This window comes from Spea bombifrons, chromosome 6 (assembly GCF_027358695.1).
Source record: "Spea bombifrons isolate aSpeBom1 chromosome 6, aSpeBom1.2.pri, whole genome shotgun sequence".
Classification (NCBI taxonomy): Eukaryota; Metazoa; Chordata; class Amphibia; order Anura; family Pelobatidae; genus Spea; species Spea bombifrons.
Window position 1 is genome coordinate 48,653,041 of NC_071092.1, and position 20,540 is coordinate 48,673,580.

Sequence of the window (20,540 nt, forward strand, 5' to 3'; positions counted from 1 at the left end):
GGAGTTATGATGTACTTTAGAGCATAATTATAATGAAAAAGACATTGGAAATGGTACAGCATAACACCCATCACTCTCACACATTTACCAATCAACACTTACCAATCCACAGATTCCACACATACCAATCCACAGATTCCACACATACCAATCCACAGATTCCACACATATACCAATCCACACATATACCAATCCACACATATATACCAATCCACAGATTCCACACATATACCAATCCACACATTCCACACATATACCAATCCACACATATACCAATCCACACATATATACCAATCCACAGATTCCACACATACCAATCCACACATTCCACACATATACCAATCCACACATTCCACACATATACCAATCCACACATATATACCAATCCACAGATTCCACACATACCAATCCACAGATTCCACACATACCAATCCACACATTCCACACATATACCAATCCACACATTCCACACATATACCAATCCACACATATATACCAATCCACAGATTCCACACATACCAATCCACAGATTCCACACATACCAATCCACACATTCCACACATATACCAATCCACTCACTGTCACTGTCACTCAGTCTTAATGAATGATTTCCTACCTTCTTTTCTACCTCTTTTCTTCTTACAGCAGTCTTTTCTTTTTACAGCAGTCTTCCTCTTCGCTCCTCTTCTTCTGTCTTCTTCCGGGTCAGAGGGCACTGTGGGCGCGGCTTCAGTGCCGCCGGGGTTTGTTGTCAGATCCCGGCGGCACTGAAGCCGCGCCCACAGTGCCCTCTGCACAGCAGCAGTTGCCGCGCGGATCGCAAGGGAGCAGAATCGGAGGTCTTTAACAGACCTCCGGCTCCCTTGAGTGATTTTAAGCCGGTTCAAGGGAACCGGCTTAAAATCACTCAAGGGAGCCGGAGGTCTGTTAAAGACCTCCGATACCGCTCTCTTGCGAGCCTGCTCCTCCAGCGGCGGACATTACTGTCCGTCTCTGGAGGGGTGCCGGGTGCCGGCAAGTTGGCACCCCCCTGATGAGCGGCACACGGTGCGGACCGCCCCCCCCGCCCCCCGCTAGGTACGCTACTGCCCCCCAGCGCTGTATACAGTAATATAACCCCCAGCGCTGTATACAGTAATATAACCCCCAGCGCTGTATACAGTAATATAACCCCCCAGCGCTGTATACAGTAATATAACCCCCAGCGCTGTATACAGTAATATAACCCCCCAGCGCTGTATACAGTAATATAACCCCCCAGCGCTGTATACAGTAATAACCACCAGCGCTGTATACAGTAATATAACCCCCAGCGCTGTATACAGTAATATAACCCCCAGCGCTGTATACAGTAATATAACCCCCAGCACTGTATACAGTAATATAACCCCCCAGCGCTGTATACAGTAATATAACCCCAGCGCTGTATACAGTAATATAACCCCCCCAGCGCTGTATACAGTAATATAACCCCCAGCACTGTATACAGTAATATAACCCCCAGCGCTGTATACAGTAATATAACCCCCCAGCGCTGTATACAGTAATATAACCCCCAGCGCTGTATACAGTAATATAACCCCCCAGCGCTGTATACAGTAATATAACCCCCCAGCGCTGTATACAGTAATAACCCCCAGCGCTGTATACAGTAATATAACCCCCAGCGCTGTATACAGTAATATAACCCCCCAGTGCTGTATACAGTAATATAACCCCCAGCACTGTATACAGTAATATAACCCCCCAGCGCTGTATACAGTAATATAACCCCCAGCGCTGTATACAGTAATATAACCCCCCAGCGCTGTATACAGTAATATAACCCCCCCCAGCGCTGTATACAGTAATATAACCCCCAGCGCTGTATACAGTAATATAACCCCCCCAGCGCTGTATACAGTAATATAACCTAATTACTAATGCTAATGAAGTCCATTCCTCCATAGACTTTCATTAGTCAGAGAGTCCGACTGTGTACATAAGACTGAGCCATTCTATTGTTCCCCACAGGCAGTATGATAAGGAGTTGGGGGTTTGTCTAGTAGATTGGGGATCAGATATAACGTCATTATGGACAGCGTGTACATTTTATGGAATGCTGCGTTGGTATAACGTCCATCGATCTACTGGATCTTGTGGATCGCTTTTCACAGGGAATTTTAAAATGAGGGGGTTACAGACCAAAAAAATAAAAACGTGGAAATCAATGCATTTTTTGAATTCTTCTTTGTTTATCGGAGGCATCTGTCAGATCCGCTCCTTCCCACGACTTTGGCAAAAGAAGCGGGCGAGACAGATCGGGAGTTGTTTACGAAAACAGCCATTAAGTATGGCGGTCAGATGGGGGGGGTAAAATGCCTCTACCCCGGAGGGGGGGGGCGGGATGTCTCTACCTTAAAGTAAATTGCACTCCTGAATGTTCAGCGGTCTGCGATTTCAGATTTTTCTCTATATTATGAAGCCATTTTTTTTTGTTATACCATAAACATGAAATTATAGATGAAATGCCCCGGCAGCCCGGAGGGGGTCTCTGCTGCTGTTTGCCCCAGAGGAGGGTCCTGCCCGAGCAGACAGACCCCAGAGCAGCCGTTCTGCCCCAACGCATTTTACAGCCAGGTCCGTTCATGCTGCACAGAGATGAGCTGCGACACCGAGGGTCTCTGAACCAACCCCGGCCCCCCATACACCAGTTCTAAACACCAGTACCGGAGGCGTCATCTTACTGGAAATATACTGGTCGGGTACTTAATGTGCAGGTTTCCCCCCCCCCCCATTTTTCCTCCAAAGCCCTGGGTGGTCTCAGCCTTAACTACAGGTGTACCTGCTTTACAAGCACCTCAAGACCCCGGCTGCTTGTGAGCTTTCAGACGTCTCTAATGATACCCCCGGCTAGGGGTGGGGGGGGGGGGTATCATTACAAGGAAAAAAGATGTGTAGATGAAACGCGGCTCGTAATATCCGGAATTTTTACCTCTTTCCCACGGGTCCTTTAAATTTTGGATCAAACTTTCTGGGTTCGCCTAAAAAACAGAAAAATAATAAAAAATTTAAAAAAAAAAGAGTCAAATAAACTTCACGCAAAGCGGCAACTTTATTTAAGATTTTAAAAGTAGGTAATTCCATAAAAGAAAACAATAAGTTACTTTATTTTGGGACAATTCATTAAAAATACAGAATAAAATTTAACCTGCCGGCAGATCGGCCCCCATTCGGCCCCCGTCTAGTCGCCCGATTCTCCTGCTGTAACGACTCAAACCTTAATCAGTCGTTGGTTTCGTCTTAGATTCAGGAGCCGTATGTCTATCCCATGCATGTTTAATACCCTCACTGTATTACCCTCTACCACTTCTGCCGGGAGGCTGTTCCACTCATCTACCACCCTCTCAGTAAAGTAAAATTCAGTTTAGAGATTTAGGATTGCTGGGTTGGAGAAAATTCATACAGTTTGGGAAAATATATAATCTCTGGGGGGGGGGTCTGTGATCCTTAGGTCATGCAAAAGCAGGGCAGTGGAGCATCTCAGCAGGAATCAGGACTGCCCCAATTCAAACAAGACACTTGGAAGGTATGCTGCCACTACTTAGGTTTAGTTAGTGTACAGAACTGTAAAATCTGGGAAATGTGTGAATTTAATGTCATCGGCTCTCCCTGCTCAGCATTTTGGGATACCAGACGCCAGAGCAACGCAGTAACATAAAGCCCTGAGAGTTTTATCCCGCGGTATTCATTATACAGAGTACAGGGCCGTCCGCCATTAATGTGCAGTTTCGGTTTCCTGACTCATTAACCCGGGGACTTTGTCCTTTCGTTGATGCAGAAGAAAATCCTTATCTGATCCCACGCCCTCTGCAGATTTATCTATACATTATACAGGGGGCCGGTCACTGATTTATCTATACATTATACAGGGGCCGGTCACTGATTTATCTATACATTATACAGGGGGCTGCTCACTGATTTATCTATACATTATACAGGGGGCCGGTCACTGATTTATCTATACATTATACAGGGCCGGTCACTGATTTATCTATACATTATACAGGGGCCGGTCGCTGATTTATCTATACATTATACAGGGGCCGGTCACTGATTTATCTATACATTATACAGGGCCGGTCACTGATTTATCTATACATTATACAGGGCCGGCTCACTGAGTTATCTATACATTATACAAGGGGCAGGCTCGCTGATTTATCTATACATTATACAGGGGCCGGTCATTGATTTATCTATACATTATACAGGGGACGGTCACTGATTTATCTATACATTATACAGGGGCCGGCTCACTGATTTATCTATACATTATACAAGGGGCAAGCTCGCTGATTTATCTATACATTATACAGGGGCCAGTCACTGATTTAACTATACATTATACAGGGGCCGGTCACTGATTTATCTATACATTATACAGGGGCCGGTCACTGATTTATCTATACATTATACAGGGCCGGCTCACTGATTTATCTATACATTATACAGGGGCCGGTCACTGATTTATCTATACATTATACAGGGGCCGGTCACTGATTTATCTATACATTATACAGGGGGCCGGTCACTGATTTATCTATACATTATACAGGGCCAGCTCACTGATTTATCTATACATTATACAGGGCTGTATAGTACAGAATCTGGACTATTGATATTTTCAGTGGCCACGGCTAGAGATTTGGAGCTCTGTCACTGGTTGTGGGATTTCAAACTTTGTTTTACTTTTTGAATTACAAATTTTAAAACTTTGTCACAAATCTGATCCTCTGTAAAAATGAATCAACTCAACAAAATACAAAAACAAAAGATTTACTGAATTAGAAGTAAAGGAGGTCACAGCGTTCAGCATTTTTAACTTTCTTTAAATTCAATAAATATTAAAACATCTCCTCCTCCACAACACAATTTCTATACATTAATTCTATGTAATGAAACAATATTACACATATAATATAATATTAAAATACAGCACTATGGAATATGATGGCGCTATATAACACAATAAATAACAATAATATCTACACAGAGAGACCAGACAAGAACGTAATCGCCACCTCCTCCTTCACACCCCATTCACTCAGTATTTCACTCACCACTCAAACAACTAAAGAGTTAAACCAAAGCCTGATATACGGTGCATATATTCATTTACCCCAAAATATAAACCCAGAACCCGCCAGCAGATCGGCCCCATCCGGCCCCCGTCTAGTCGCCCGTTTCTGCTGCTGCAAAGACTGTTTAATACCCTCACTGTATTACCCTCTACCACCTCTGCTGGGAGTCTGCTCCACTCATCTACCACAGTTCTAGTAACGTAAAACTTCCTTCCATCTCAGTCTCTTATCCTCTAGTGTAAGATTCCGGTCTCTCTCCCCTCATAAATATAACAGCAAACTTTGGAAATTTTTAGAACAGATCGGCCAAATAAAAGGTCTCTGCAGTCGTCGCCGTGGTGACTGAACGGAGACGGCGCTCGTTAGACTGCGACCCGCGTTAGGGACGGATTAGGTTAATAAGTTACCGTGTTTCCCGTAGTAGTTTTCCTGGCCTCCGTCTCCCATGTCTCCGCCGCCGCCGCCGCCGCCTCTACCTCCTGACTATTTTTAGCCGGAGTATTAGCTGCCGTTTCCAGCCCAAACGTACAAAGCAGCCTTTAACCGAGTTAAAAATAATCTGTGAGAGAGGCGTCCGCCGCGGGCCGGGGGACTCCGGAGGCCGAATCCACACCTCCGACTCGCGTACCTGGAAGCTTTCGGTCCCTATTCTGAAATAATCTCCGCCGCTCAACAAAGTCCCGATAAGATTTAAACTAATATTAGCTCTATGGAGGCATTTAGAAAACCCAGCCCCTTTAGTAATTTTTCCGTACCTGCCAAGTGTCCCTGCTTAGTTTCTCCAGTCCCTCTCCAAGCAGAATATATGTAACTATACTACAAAAAATTCATAAAGCATAAAAAAAAAAAAAAAAAAAAAATTATTTTTTGCTCTTCGGTAGTAGATCCTGCTTTTTTTTTAACATAGATATCCCTCTTACCCACAAAGCTAGCAATCGAAGAGTTAAGCCTGATATACCGACGTCGAGCCGTCTACCCAACACACAGAATGTGCCGAGACGGCAACGGGGGCGACAGGCAAGGAAAAAAATAAAAAGTAAGAAAATTTTGGATAATACAGAAAATGACTAATTTGTGACGTTTCCACCCAAAATAAAGTGAATGATCCTGAATTAGCAGCCAAATCCTGATTAATGCGCGAAAACTGATTGCTGGCGGAATCTTCCAGGTGCCGGCGCGTTATTAATTCTCTTCGTTCTAATATCGGATCGTTAAAATGGAATAAAAAAATCTGAAGAAATACATAGTCATTTTGTGTGGTTTGATGCTGCATGTTAATTACATCTGGGGGGGGGGTTACCCCACTAAACAATCTATATCTACCCCTAATGGCTGAACCTAAATTATATATCATTAAATATAATGGAATCCTATTTATTACGGTTATTATGCCAGAAATGTCTTTACGTTAGAGGATGGACGAAAAACTCCTATCACCCTCAGCCAGGAAGTAAAGCATTTAATAATTCCTAGAAAACTAGTTTTGTTACATTTTGGGTGCCAGCGGCATATCTCTGAAAATAAAATATCAGTTCGTGGGGTTCAATTATTTAGCCCTTAAGTTGTAATTAGAAAGTAACCCTTTGCTTCAATAACCCATTTATGTCCTGTAGATCGTAAGATCCCGATTGGCCCCCGAGGGCTGCTCTGATATAAAGATTTGGCCGCTTTTAATCTTTTTTTTTTTCATGTTCTACTTGCTATTCCACAAGGATCCACCAGGGGGTGACGGATAACAAGAATATAAGGCAGCATTGAAACCCTAACTGGATCCTTTTTGGGCTCCTCATATTCTAAGATTATTCCGCAGGGAACGTTTAATTGTCATGTGACACTAATTAAGGCTCTCATAGGCTGTTGCCAGAAAAAAGGTTCCAAAATAAAGGCTCCATCATAAAAGATTTGTTTGGTCCAACAAGTCTCCCAGTGTCAAAGGGCCGACTTACACAAAAAGCGTTGGGGGCATCTTATGGCCTGGGGGCCCCTAGTACTGCAGGAGCTGCAAGGGCCCTTGGCTACACCCCTGAGTTGAGGTTATATAGATAATAAATTGTACACTACTCGGGCATGCTACGGGTTAATTAACTATTTGAAAACATTAAAAGCTCAATAAACCATCATTTTTTCCGGGTCACAGATTTAATGATCTCTGAGGGTCCCGATTGGTGCTTTTATCCCTGCTGGAATCCCTGCTTGAACTAAGGTGACTCCATTCACAATATCTTTACCTGCTGACAAGTCACGGTTTCCATAACGACCAATATTAGAACCATTCAGATTGAGATGGTCGTCGTAGAACCTCGAGGCAGTTAAAGAGTCAGGTGGATGAGATCATCGAAGAATCCACTTTAACAGATTAAAATGTTAACACTTTAACCCGCTTCGGCCCCCTCGGCAGGCAGAGAGTAGCCGGGATTTAATCTGCCTCAGCAGCCGTTTATACTGACACGTCTGGGAATTGTTTGAATGACAGCGCGTGCCGGACAGAGAAATGCATCACTGCGAGCGGTGACATCATCACCCCAAGAATAGAGCGTGACTTCATCCGATGACTCCCTGAATACAGATACACGGCGTGAAAAAAAAAAAAGGAGCCAATCCAACGGAATGATTGGCTGGAGATAAAATATATTATATGTACAGCACTACTGAATATGAAGGCGATATATAACACAGGAAATAACAATAATATCTGTGCAGAGAGAACAGAACGCAACGTAATCGCCACCTCCTCCTTCACACCCCATTCACTCAGTATTTCACTCACCACTCAAGCAACTAAAGTGTTAAACCAAAGCCTGATATACGGTACATATGTTCATTTACCCCAAAATATAAACCCAGAATCCGCCAGCAGATCGGAACCATCCGGCCCCCGTCTAGTCGCCTGTTTCTCCTGCTGTCTTTTCTGAATAGTGAAGAGGATTTGATCTTTGCATCGTTAAGACATTATATTAGGAGATGTAAAGCTCAAGCTACATTCTGATGGCAACTATGCAGATGCTCCCAGAATCCACCATTCTTGCAACGATAGAAGATTCCGACAATATTGATAACGCAGATAAATAATCTAACATCTAGCAAATGTATAGATCAAAACGTTAGTTTTCATGTCATTCTGAAAGTCCATAAATCCATAAAGTGGATATAAAATGTTTTTGGATATTCGTTCCTTCGGTGTTAGTGAACAGTGAGAGATTAGTAAGTGTGCGAGGCTCGCTCCATCGTGTATAGCTCAAGGGGATCACTGATCATTCAGGCGATTGTGGGAGGAGTTTAGCGTCGCTGATACTATGTATCTCTTAACGTTATCGTCGGTTATGAATCTGCGGATCTCATAGAAAGAATATTTCCACAGACTTTATTACCCAACATAAAATCTTCCAATCCGTCATAAAAAGCATTTAATTAATTGCCAGCTTTTTTATTTTATAGTCCAGAGTTTATCCTCTTTCTGTTAGCGGGGCTTCGATGGAATTCACGGGGTTAAAGAGATAATAAAAGTAAAAATAACGTTTCATTATCTCCAGAAATACTGAGAAAAAGTGCAAAGGAAACATTTTTCCGTGTGATAAAAATCCACGTTCCTCTCCGACCCAAAACATATAACGACCCCTGTTATTATATTTATTTAGCTTGTTACATTATGATGTCATTCACCTCGTCAGAGCACACAGAGCTTCTCACAGCAACAAAAAATGATAGAGCTTTATTTTATGCAGCAGGCGGTAAAAATACATAAAGTCTACAGTTTGGGAAGTTACGATGAATATAAATAATTGGTATTTCTAAAAACCCTGATCTTCCTCCGATGTGTAACCATCAAACACGTCGTCTACCGGATCTTTATTCTACAATCAAAAATATTCTTTTTACCCAAGTTGTAGTTTTTTGCCCCATAATATAATGTTTTCAGGCAGCTGCATATCAGCCATTTGTATGATTCTCGCTCTGTTATCTGACCCCCGATCTACTAACCCCCCGACTCCTTTTCATACTGCCTGTGGGGAGGAAAGATGGACATCAGGGAGGAGAAAGGGGCATGGGAATTTTGGGCACAAAGTGGGACTGGCAAAACTAAGCAGTGACACTTGGGAGGTATGTTACAGTAGCTTTCAAGCCCTTCGTCACCAACCTCACTTTGCTCCAGATCTAAGAAACATATACGTCTTAGATTATTGTATTATTGTATTTATTGACCACTAAAACCATCACTAAAACTTGGCTCATGTGGACTTTTGTTTCAGTATAGATGTATACATTAAATTATATAATTATATAATACATTATTTATCACATTATATGTTACATTATATATCGCATTATAAGTTACATTATATATTATATATCGCATTATATGTTACATTATATAATACATCATATATTACATTATGTTACATTATATATCACATTATATATCGCATTATATGTTACATTATATATCATATTATATATTACATTATATATTATATATCGCATTATATGTTACATTATATATTATATTTCGCATTATATGTTACCTTATATAGTATATTATATATTACATTATATGTTACATTATTACATTATATATCAAATCATATCTTACATTATTTATCACATTATATATTATATATCACATGTTACATTATATATATCATATTATATATTACATTATATACTATATATCGCATTATATTTTACATTATTTATCACATTATATATTATATATCACATTATATGTTACATTATATATTATATTTCGCATTATATGTTACCTTATATATTATATATTACATTATATGTTACATTATTACATTATATATCACATTATATGTTACATTATATATCATATTATATATTATATATCACATTATATACAATATAATATAAATATTATGCTACATCGTATTTCGCTCAAAATAATAGTAGATCGTAAAACTGACAGTTTTCTGCCTCTAAAAACACTTCAAAAGTTAACTGATTTGTTACCTTAACTGATCCCAAATACTCAGAAAGGCCGCGTTCTGCTGACGTTAGGACTTCACCGCTGGAAACGTACAATTGTTTAAAATAAAAATGTCAAGTGCCGGGAAAAGCATGAAATAAGACAATATTTCTGGAAACTGACGTTTGCCTCCTCGCGCCCCGCGGCTCGGCGGCTGTTTGATCGCACGGATTTAAGCTCAGTACGAAGAACATTTCTTTTCCTCCTGAGTTCCTGACTTTCCAAGAAAAATAAGGCATTTTGGTAAAATAATTTAAAAGAATGTTTTGTTTTCACAGCGCGGTTTAACGGCTTATTATTCCGGCTACGGGGACCGGTAAACTCCGCAGAGATTTTCAGCGGGTTGGCGGAGCTCAATTTTAGGGACAGACTGGCAGGGGAGTCTCAGGTGCAACAGAAGCAGGTTATTTAGAATACTTCCCAAGTGTCCTGGCTTTTGCAGAACAGTCCTGATTTTCAGGCACTGTCCCCCTGTCCTGTGTAGATTCCCCCGCTCTCACACTTTTGTGGGCAGCTGGGATCATGGGCCCGTTGGTGAGACCGCGACTGACTTCATCTCCTCACAACGCTCTGGAGCATCCACTTCTGGGGACAACTTTCCCCTCCCCACCTCCTGCCCCCCGACATAATTAATAGGGATACTGCTTCATTATATATTATAATGGGGTATATAATGACGGGGTATATTATAATGGGGTATATAATGATGGGGCATATTATAATGGGGTATATTACAATGGGGTATATTATAATGGGGTATATAATGACGGGGTATATTATAATGGGGTATATAATGACGGGGTATATTACAATGGGGTATATTATAATGGGGTATATAATGACGGGGTATATTATAATGGGGTATATTATGATGGGGTATATTATAACGGGGTATATTATAACGGGGTATATTATGATGGGGTATATTATAACGGGGTATATTATAATGGGGTATATTATAATGGAGTATATAATGACGGGGTATATTATAATGGGGTATATTACAATGGGGTATATTATGATGGGGTATATAATGACGGGGTATATTACAATGGGGTATATTATGACGGGGTATATTATAATGGGGTATATAATGACAGGGTATATTATAATGGGGTATATTACAATGGGGTATATTATAATGGGGTATATTATAATGGGGTATATTACAATGGGGTATATTACAATGGGGTATATAATGACGGGGGATATTATAATGGGGTATATAATGACGGGGTATATTACAATGGGGTATATTATAATGGGGTATATTATAATGGGGTATATAATGACGGGGTATATTATAATGGGGTATATAATGATGGGGTATATTATAATGGGGTATATTATAATGGGGTATATTACAATGGGGTATATTATAATGGGGTATATTATAATGGGGTATATTATAATGGGGTATATTATAATGGGGTATATTACGATGGGGTATATTATGATGGGGTATATTATGACGGGGTATATTATAATGGGGTATAAAATGACGGGGTATATTACAATGGGGTATATTATAATGGGGTATATTATGACGGGGTATATTATAATGGGGTATATAATGACGGGGTATATTATGACGTGGTATATTATAATGGGGTATATTATGATGGGGTGACTCCTTTATAGCGGGATTATAACATTGCGTTCCGTGCTGTCCCCTCTAGGACTTGTATATTTAAAGGGTGACTTTGTCACGGAATCGCTCTATTGTCACTTATTCTGCAGTTTTTTGTGTTAAACAAAGAGTGATTGTGTGTCCGGCTGCGAATGTCACCCAGAGACCACAACGCCCCGAACAGAGAACAGAGGGCGACTCGTAATAAATGTCACAATCATAATAGCTGCCGTTATATGCGGTTATTTCCCCCGTATCTGCGCGAGGACCCGGACACTGCATATAATAACCGGGGGGGGGGCATTTTAAAGAGAAAGTTAAATGACTAAACTCAAGAACACTGCGGTGCAGATCGGCCCCATCCGGCCCCCATCTAGGTTTCTCCTGCTGTAAAGACTCAAACCTTAATCAGTCGTTGCAGGGGCGTAACTAGACGCCTCAGGGCCCGGGTGCGAGAATCTGTTAAGGGCCCCCCACCCCCCCACCCCCCCAAAAAAAACATGATTTTTACCCAACAATTTTTTTTCAAAATATTCAACAAATTAAATTTACATATTGAATCATATCTGTAAAAAATCAAAGAAAAAGGGGCGCATGTACAAAGGGCATAATCAAAGAAAAAGGGGCGCATGTACATAGGGCCCCTTTTGTACATGCGCCTCTTTTTCTTTGAATACATAAATAATGTATGGAAGCATAGCATAGCAGATATAGATCAACAGAATAACACACAAACCCAGCATTGCAGATATAGATCAAATAGAATTCACATAAAAACTCTGCATTAAAGGTATATTTAAAACCCCCTAAATTATAGGCATAGATCACAGGTTGCACACCCCAAAACCAGCCCTGGCCTCCACACTGCCCACATAGAACCTGACCAGCACCCAGATAACACACGTAGGGTTTGCCATCTTTGTCCCCAAACAGCCCATCCTGTGCCTGGCTGGATGGGGACAAAGGTGACACTCGGGAGCTGAACTTGTGTGTCTAATCTATATATAAGTGTTTATATATGTATATCTATATAAAAATAAATCTAGAAATCTCCATTTTTTAAAGAAAAAAAACTTTATGCGTTTTGTCCCCCTCCACAGACACACACATATATTTATTTTTATGTTTATAATTGAAATAATAATGAAATAATAATTTAATGCCATATACAATATTTTTTTTTTAAAATACATTATTGTACCGACCTCCCTATTCCTTCCACTTTGGGGCCCTGATGAAGTGCTGATGGAGTGATAGATGAAGACTGCCGTTTTATTTTCAAACTGGATGTACGTGACTGACACGACATCCGGTGCTCCAGCAGTCTGTGTGATGGGGCAGAGCTTTCAGCCCTCATGCAGCTCTTGTGGCACGATCCAGTGCTCCTGCAGTCTGTATGAGGGGGCGGAGCTTTCACCCCTCATACTCTATGTAATCCTTTGATCCTACACTCTGAGCGTGAGGGGGCGGAGCTTTCGCCCCTCACGCTGCATCAATGATTAGGCGGCCGTCGCCAGCTCCGTGGCGCGGCTTGCCTTATTTAAAAAAATAAAAAAATAAAAAAAAAAACATAAAAAGGTATCGGGCGGCCCCTTGGCTTGGGCCCCCCTTCCACCGGGTCCCGATTTCGTGCGGCCCCTTGGCTTGGGCCCCCCTGCCGCCAGGGCCCGATTTCGTGCGGCCCTTTGGCTTGGGCCCCCCTGCCGCCGGGGCCCAATTTCGTGCGGCCCCTTGGCTTGGGCCCCCCTGCCGCCGGGGCCCGATTTCGTGCGGCCCCTTTGCTTGGGCCCCTCTGCCGCCGGGGCCCGATTTCGTGCGGCCCCTTGGCTTGGGCCCCTCTGCCGCCGGGGCCCGATTTCGTGCGGCCCCTTGGGTTGGGCCCCCCTGCCGCCGGGGCCCGGTCGCAGTCGCGACCCCTGCGACCCCGGTAGGTACGCCACTGAGTCGTTGGTCTCGTCTTAGATTCAGGAGCCGTATGTCTATCCCATGCATGTTTAATACCCTCACTGTATTACCCTCTACCACTTCTGCTGGGAGGCTGTTCCGCTTATCCAGCACCCTCTCAGTAAAGTAAAATCTAGTGCTGTCCGTTGCGCCATAGACTTTAATTAGTCAGAGAGTCTCGCTGGCTGATTAAGACCGAGCCATTCTATTGTTCCCCACAAGCAGTATGATAAGGAGTTAAAAAGTAAAATGTTTTTTAATCTGATATTAGTGATAAAGGATTTCTGGGGGTTTCTCTTTAGAGGGTAAAATGCTTTTTTGCCATTTAATTGGTTTTCAATTAATTCCACCAAATGACGAGGAGCGAGCGGCCGCAGTTAATGGTTTGAATAAAATTAAACATTTTCTCCGACTAATTCCCCAAATCGCTGTCGCCGCCTCCTCATCATCCCGTTCTAGATCTCTCTTTTCTCATTAACTCCGGATTATTTCTTTCCTGTCACTTCCTCGGCAATTAATTAGTTTGTGTTTCTCTTTATTGTCTTATCGTTAAGCATTTAATCTCCTCTCCTGTCTGAATTACCGGTCTAATTCCTCCCCGGCTGCCCTTGCGCCTCTCCGCATCCAATTAGCTGGGATCAGTGGGGAGAACCGAGAACCCCCCCCACCTCTAGAACCCTAGAAATGCCGGCGGTGTGAAGGGACGCTCCGCTCTGATTGGCTGATCCACCCGCTGCGCTAGTCGGACTGCCCCTGTTATCTGATAAGAAGATATTTGGGGTACGGCGCACTCGCAGACCAGCCCTGTCTATAACGGGGGGCTGCATAGAATAGGGGTGGCTGGGTTAGGAAGCTGAAAAGGATCCAGACATGGTCCAACTGCTGCATTTAATGTTTGTAGACACTGTTGTTTTAAATTTACCACCTGCCCCCTTGCCAGCCCTCCTCTGTTGCCTTGGTGATTGCACCATTTTGCCTGAGTATCTGTGATGATACCCCTCTGGTCATCTCAGGACATCCTGAAAGCTCCCGCTGTTGGGGGGAACCCGGGGATGGGCATTTGAAGGGTTAAGATTTGTTATTACGCTTAAACCCCCCCCCGTCACCCCTCCCTTATTGATATTAAAGTTATTGATAAGTTAACCCCGTGTGACCCTCTAAGCGGGGGATTGGCAGACGCAGGTCACGTCAGGACAGCATCGGGCAGAAATTCAGTCATTTACAGCAATTCACACGCCGGGCCGGCAGGTTGGGTCACGCGTGTTCTCCCCGTGAACGTGTCCACCCAGAAATAGCCGGCTAATTCACACTTACCCCCCGAGTGTCATGGAGGTTACCCGGGTAACAGGCGTGACGCCAACGTGCTTCACCATCAGTGCAACAACGGGGGTTAAAGCTTCTGTCCCACTAACACAAAACATTCATGTGTGGCTCTAGCCTGTTAAAGGGCCCCTCGGCCCCCGACACATCACCTGCAACAGCTGGGGGAGGGGAGAAGGGGCAAATCCATGGGGGGGGGTTACTGCAAATACCCCCATGCATTCTGAGGGGGAAATCTCAGCGATAACGTGCATTGAGGTGCAAATAAACCTGACCAGATCTGTCGTTTTATTGTTTCCTGTAAAAGTTGAATCGCATAAAAACTACACAGAAACTTTTAACACTTCTTCTAGTTTCTATGGCAACAACCCCAGAATATCAGGGTGAGAAGCAGGCGTTCTGTGATAGTCGGGAACAATATTTATATCTCAACATTTACAGCGTCTGCAATCAGCACTGAAAAGGACCGTTAGGCTTTGTGTAAAGAGGCATTCTGGTGCTGAATGAGGCAGTAACCATGGCAACCAACTTTGCATCTGAATTGAGCAATAATAATAATATAATAATGATAATAATATAATAATGATAATAATATAATAATGATAATAATATAATAATGATAATATAATAATAACAATGATGTTATTGCTGCTCAAATGCATATTAAATATAAATGAGCGGCCTCTGAGGACTGCAACTCACATCATCCCCATCATCCACGCCAAACATAATGAGAATTGCAGTCCTCTATAGCCCATTATATACACAGAATGAGCTGTACCCTGCCCACAGTATACACTGGATGAGCTGTACCCCTGCCCACAGTATACACTGAATGAGCTGTACCCCTGCCCACAGTATACACTGAATGAGCTGTACCCCTGCCCACGGTATACACTGAACCCCAAATCTTGCTGCCTACCCAACATTATTGAATCCACCCGGTTCCACCTCCGTTTATCTCAGGAGCCGTCCAAATACCCCTGAACCCCACAATGTGCCCCGAAATGCCTCCTCCCCATAAATGACATGACAGCCCCGCTGTACCCCGCATCCTTCTCCCCAGCCCCGCACCCAGATCCCCCGGGCAGCCCCCGACTCACCGTAGGCCGGGCTGGGGGGCTCCCTGGGGCTCATACTGCCGCTCAGGGCTCCGGCTCTTCCCGCATGGGGGTCCCGGGCTGTGTGTGCACCGAACGGGGGCGGGAGGGGGAGGGACTGACCGGAGAGGGGGCGGGGACTCGGTGACATCGAGCGTGTGTGATACAGAATGTGTGATACAGTGTGTGTGACACAGTGTGTGTGATACAGTGTGTGATACAGTGTGTGTGATACAGTGTGTGTAATACAGTGTGTGTGATACAGTGTGTGTGATACAGTGTGTGTGTGTGATACAGTGTGTGTGATACAGTGTGTGTGATACAGTGTGTGTAATACAGTGTGTGTGATACAGTGTGTGTGATACAGTGTGTGTGATACAGTGTGTGTGTGTGATACAGTGTGTGTGTGATACAGTGTGTGTGATACAGAATGTGTGATACAGTGTGTGTGATACAGAATGTGTGATACAGTGTGTGTGATACAGAATGTGTGATACAGTGTGTGTGATAGAGTGTGTGTTACAATGTGTGATACAGTGTGTGTGATACAGAATGTGTGATACAGTGTGTGTGATACAGTGTGTGATACAGTGTGTGTGATACAGTGTGTGATACAGTGTGTGATACAATGTGTGTGATACAGTGTGTGATACAATGTGTGTGATACAGTGTGTGATACAATGTGTGTGATACAGTGTGTGTGTGTGATACAGTGTGTGTGATACAGTGTGTGATACAGTGTGTGATACAGTGTGTGTTATACAGTGTGTAATATAGAGTGTGATACAGTGTGTATCAGTGCATTTTATATAAACCTCTCCCTAATACTTTCGAATAAAAAAATTCAACTCCCAATATCTATCTTAGAGAAAGCAAAGTGTGAGCCAAGGGGTTAATGTATCGCCGGTCTGTATTTAATACCCAAAATGATGAAAAAAGGTAAAGATTGTTATGATTAAAGAATTAGGTAAATTCCGGTACAGCCGCCCGTTACACATATATATATATATGATATTCATGAAAATTTGTTTTTACACCTTTAACGCATCTCATTATTAACAGACGCACCGCAGATTGCGACAAAATGACCACTTCTGTTATTTATTGAGAAAAAAGAGGAAGTTTATGTTGGCAGAATGGGTCTGAAACACACAGATTGTGTCACACAAAGTGTACCAACGGGTCGTTGAGCAACGAGCAGCGAGGATCCGGATCAGCACCGGACAGAAGAATTGCTTCAGGTGTCACTGGCTCGCTGTGGAACCGATGATTGCGTAACGCAGCATCTGATGTGAAACGCGCGGCCACCGACAGCTTCACCTACGGAAAAATACCGGACAACGGGGCCGGTCCTGGCGACAGGCAGCTGTCTGGGGAGCCCTAAATCACGGGGACGCTGCACAGCGACAGATCCTTCCCAAGGATACAGGTCAAAAGTGGTGGCAGACCCAGCTCTTTCTTCGGCCAAGTTCGCTGTGTCCCTCTTTCCTCCCCTGATACCCCTCTCTCCCCCCCCTGATGCCCCTCTCTCCCCCCCTGATGCGTTTCTCTCCCCCCCCCCGATGCCCCTCTCTCCTCCCCTGATGCCCCTCTTTTCTCGGAGGTCAGAATGTTTGCTGGGTATGAGGGTATCGCAGGGTTCTACAGCCCAAAATAGTTCTGCGGGGCACTACCTGTTATGCCCTCTCTACCTGTTGTACAGCGCTACGGTATATGATGGTGCTATATAAATAAATAATACTACCGTGCTTTGCGTTGGGATACGATTCTTCATGCTGACGCTAGGGGGCGCTGTCCGCGGCTCCATCACCCGACATGAATTATGATTTCAATTAAAAATGTATAAAATGAGCATCTGTTCGTTCCCAGTCCTGCGCGATGGATATTCCGATGTCTCGGAACTCATTGTCATTTCCAAGCTGCTAACATTTAGTCGTCATAAAGAAACTAAAACAATTATAATTGGAGTTACGTTTTTTTTCCCGCTCGGTGCTGTGGATGCCGAGGGCGAGAAGGAAATTAGGAAGCCAAAATATATACGAATTTGGCTGTTTCATAAATGACGTGATTACAATACGTTAGGCGGTGTCATTTATTGTAAATATATGTATGTATTTTGCTTTTGTTATTTAGCATTCATTTATTTCTAAAGGTTTGTTTCGTATGATTATTTGCCTTAAAACAACTCAAAAGTCTCCTTTTCTGCAGTGAAACAGTTTAAGAGTTCACTAGAAAAGTAAATAAGTAATCACAGATACCATTTAAATGCACATCATATACGATATACCATCAAGTTCAACCCTTCTACTTAAACTTCCTATTCTAGATCCAAAAGAAGGCCAAAAAAAACCCTAATTAAGCTAAAAACCCCTAATTAAGCGACTTCGAATTCTGCCATCAGGGGAAAAATTCCTTCTTAACTCCGAGAGGCAGTTGGATTTCTCCTTGGATCCAGAAGCTCTGAAATATTCATTCTATTGATGTCTCTGTATATCCTGCCTTTCTAAAAAAAATATCCAGACCTCTTTTGAAGGCATCTGATGTACTTGATAACCGCCCCCCTCGTACCTTTACTGCCCTCACTGTAAAGAATCCCTTTCTCTTCCAGTCTCAGAGGACGAGCTCTTATTCTTTTTATATTTCTGTTAATGAACAGGTCACTGAAGAGCTCGGCCCGCATATATTTATATAATGTATATCGGCCCCGCGTATATTTATATAATGTATATCGGCCCGCATATATTTATATAATGTATATCGGCCCCGCATATATTTATATAATGTCTATCGGCCCCGCATTTATCTATATAATGTATATCGGCCCCCATATATTTATATAATGTATATCCTCCCCGCATATATTTATATAATGTATTTCGGCCCTGCATATATTTATATAATGTATATCAGCCCCGCATTTATTTATATAATGTATATCGGCCCCACATATAATTATATAATGTATATCGGCCCCGCATATAATTATATAATGTATATCGGCCTGCATTTATTTATATAATGTATATCGGCCCCACATATAATTATATAATGTATATCGGCCCCGCATATAATTATATAATGTATATCGGCCCCGCATATAATTATATAATGTTCATTGGCCCCGCATATAATTATATAATGTATATCGGCCCTGCATATAATTATATAATGTTATCATATCCCCTCTAAGACGCCATTTTTCCAGTGTATATAATTTTAACTTAAAATTGGCCCTTGCAGCTGCTTGCTGGCATTGTGCACACTGTTGTCTACCATTATTCCTAAATCCTTCTCATTGGTAGTTTTCCCCAGGAATATTCCATTCATAGTATAGGATGCATTTTACCATAATGCATAACTTTGCATTTATCTGTGTTCCCTGTTATGCTGAATGCGGGAGCCGCCATCTTGTTGCCCGGTCGCGGGGTATAAATCCCCCCGTCGCCCTGAGATATCTGTGATAATAGCGTTACGGAGGGACCTGCGCGGCCGGAAACAATCTCTAGCGCTAGAGGCTCATGCGCCGTCTGCTAAAACAACGCGGGGAGAGAACAGGAAGCGGCTTCCAACTTCCTGCTCGGGCTGACGGGAGGGAGAGAACAGGAAGCGGCTTCCAACTTCCTGCTCGGGCTGACGGGAGGATTCTGTGCGTTTCGTGAGTCTCAGAGCTGGAAATATAAATCTGAATAACATTAAAATAGGGGATAAAGTGATAGATTTTGCTTTTCTCTCAGATTCTCCTTTCTATCATTATATTTTTTTCTACCAGAAACCTTTTGACTTGGAATGATCTTACTGGGGGCCTAATGGAATTTGAGACCCCTCATACAGGACATGGCATGCGCTAAACACAAAACCAGAATTAGTGAAATGGATTAAAAAAAAAGCCCCACAAAATTAGTGAATTGAGGGATTATTTACATTGTTTCATCTGCTAATACATACAGCCCCTTGTCATTTATCGCTGGGCTCGGGGTAACCTGGAACTTGGTCTGGAGCTTTGTTTAATCTCTTCTTAATGTGACATAAGCGGGTGACATCATTGATCTGTATCCCGAAGCTGACACTTCATACGGATCAAAATTGTGGCTCAGAGGGGACCGTAGCGCTGAATAAATAAGAATCTTTACACGGAGTAATCCGCTCTCCAAACAGTGAAGCCGGAGAATCGCCCGTCGGGAGCAGAATCTGGAAACGAACGACGACCTGAACTAAACCGGCGGATTAATGAGTGCTCCGCGCATGAGTGACTCGCACCTCCGCTGCTCACGGAACAATCTCCGCTCCTGGAAACACAGCGGCTTCTCTCTTTAAGATGAAATCCACGTTTCCCGCGCTGTGAGGGATCTACGGATTGGGAAGATAAACTGCAGATCCACTAAAACATCCAAAGATCGCTCTAATCAGCCGCGCAAGCCTTTCCCTAGAGAGAGATA

The 20,540-nt window shown here is 42.9% G+C and overlaps 1 protein-coding gene across 5 annotated transcripts in view; it reads right to left on the reverse strand.

Moving 5' to 3' along the window:
- SLC44A5 (solute carrier family 44 member 5) overlaps positions 1-16,200 on the reverse strand; it is a 39,948-nt gene extending 23,748 nt beyond the window's left edge. For 4 of the 5 annotated variants that reach the window (XM_053469707.1, XM_053469704.1, XM_053469706.1 and 1 more), the window contains exons 1-2: positions 5,531-5,671; positions 2,975-3,023 (exon numbers count right to left, since the gene is read on the reverse strand). In XM_053469707.1, the coding sequence (XP_053325682.1) occupies positions 2,975-3,023; positions 5,531-5,570 (89 nt within the window). In that variant the 5' untranslated portion in view covers positions 5,571-5,671. Of the gene's footprint in view, positions 1-2,974; positions 3,024-5,530; positions 5,672-16,107 lie in introns of those variants that run through there. The other variant, XM_053469705.1, reaches the window with a different exon arrangement.
- Positions 16,201-20,540: the final 4,340 nt, after the last annotated feature.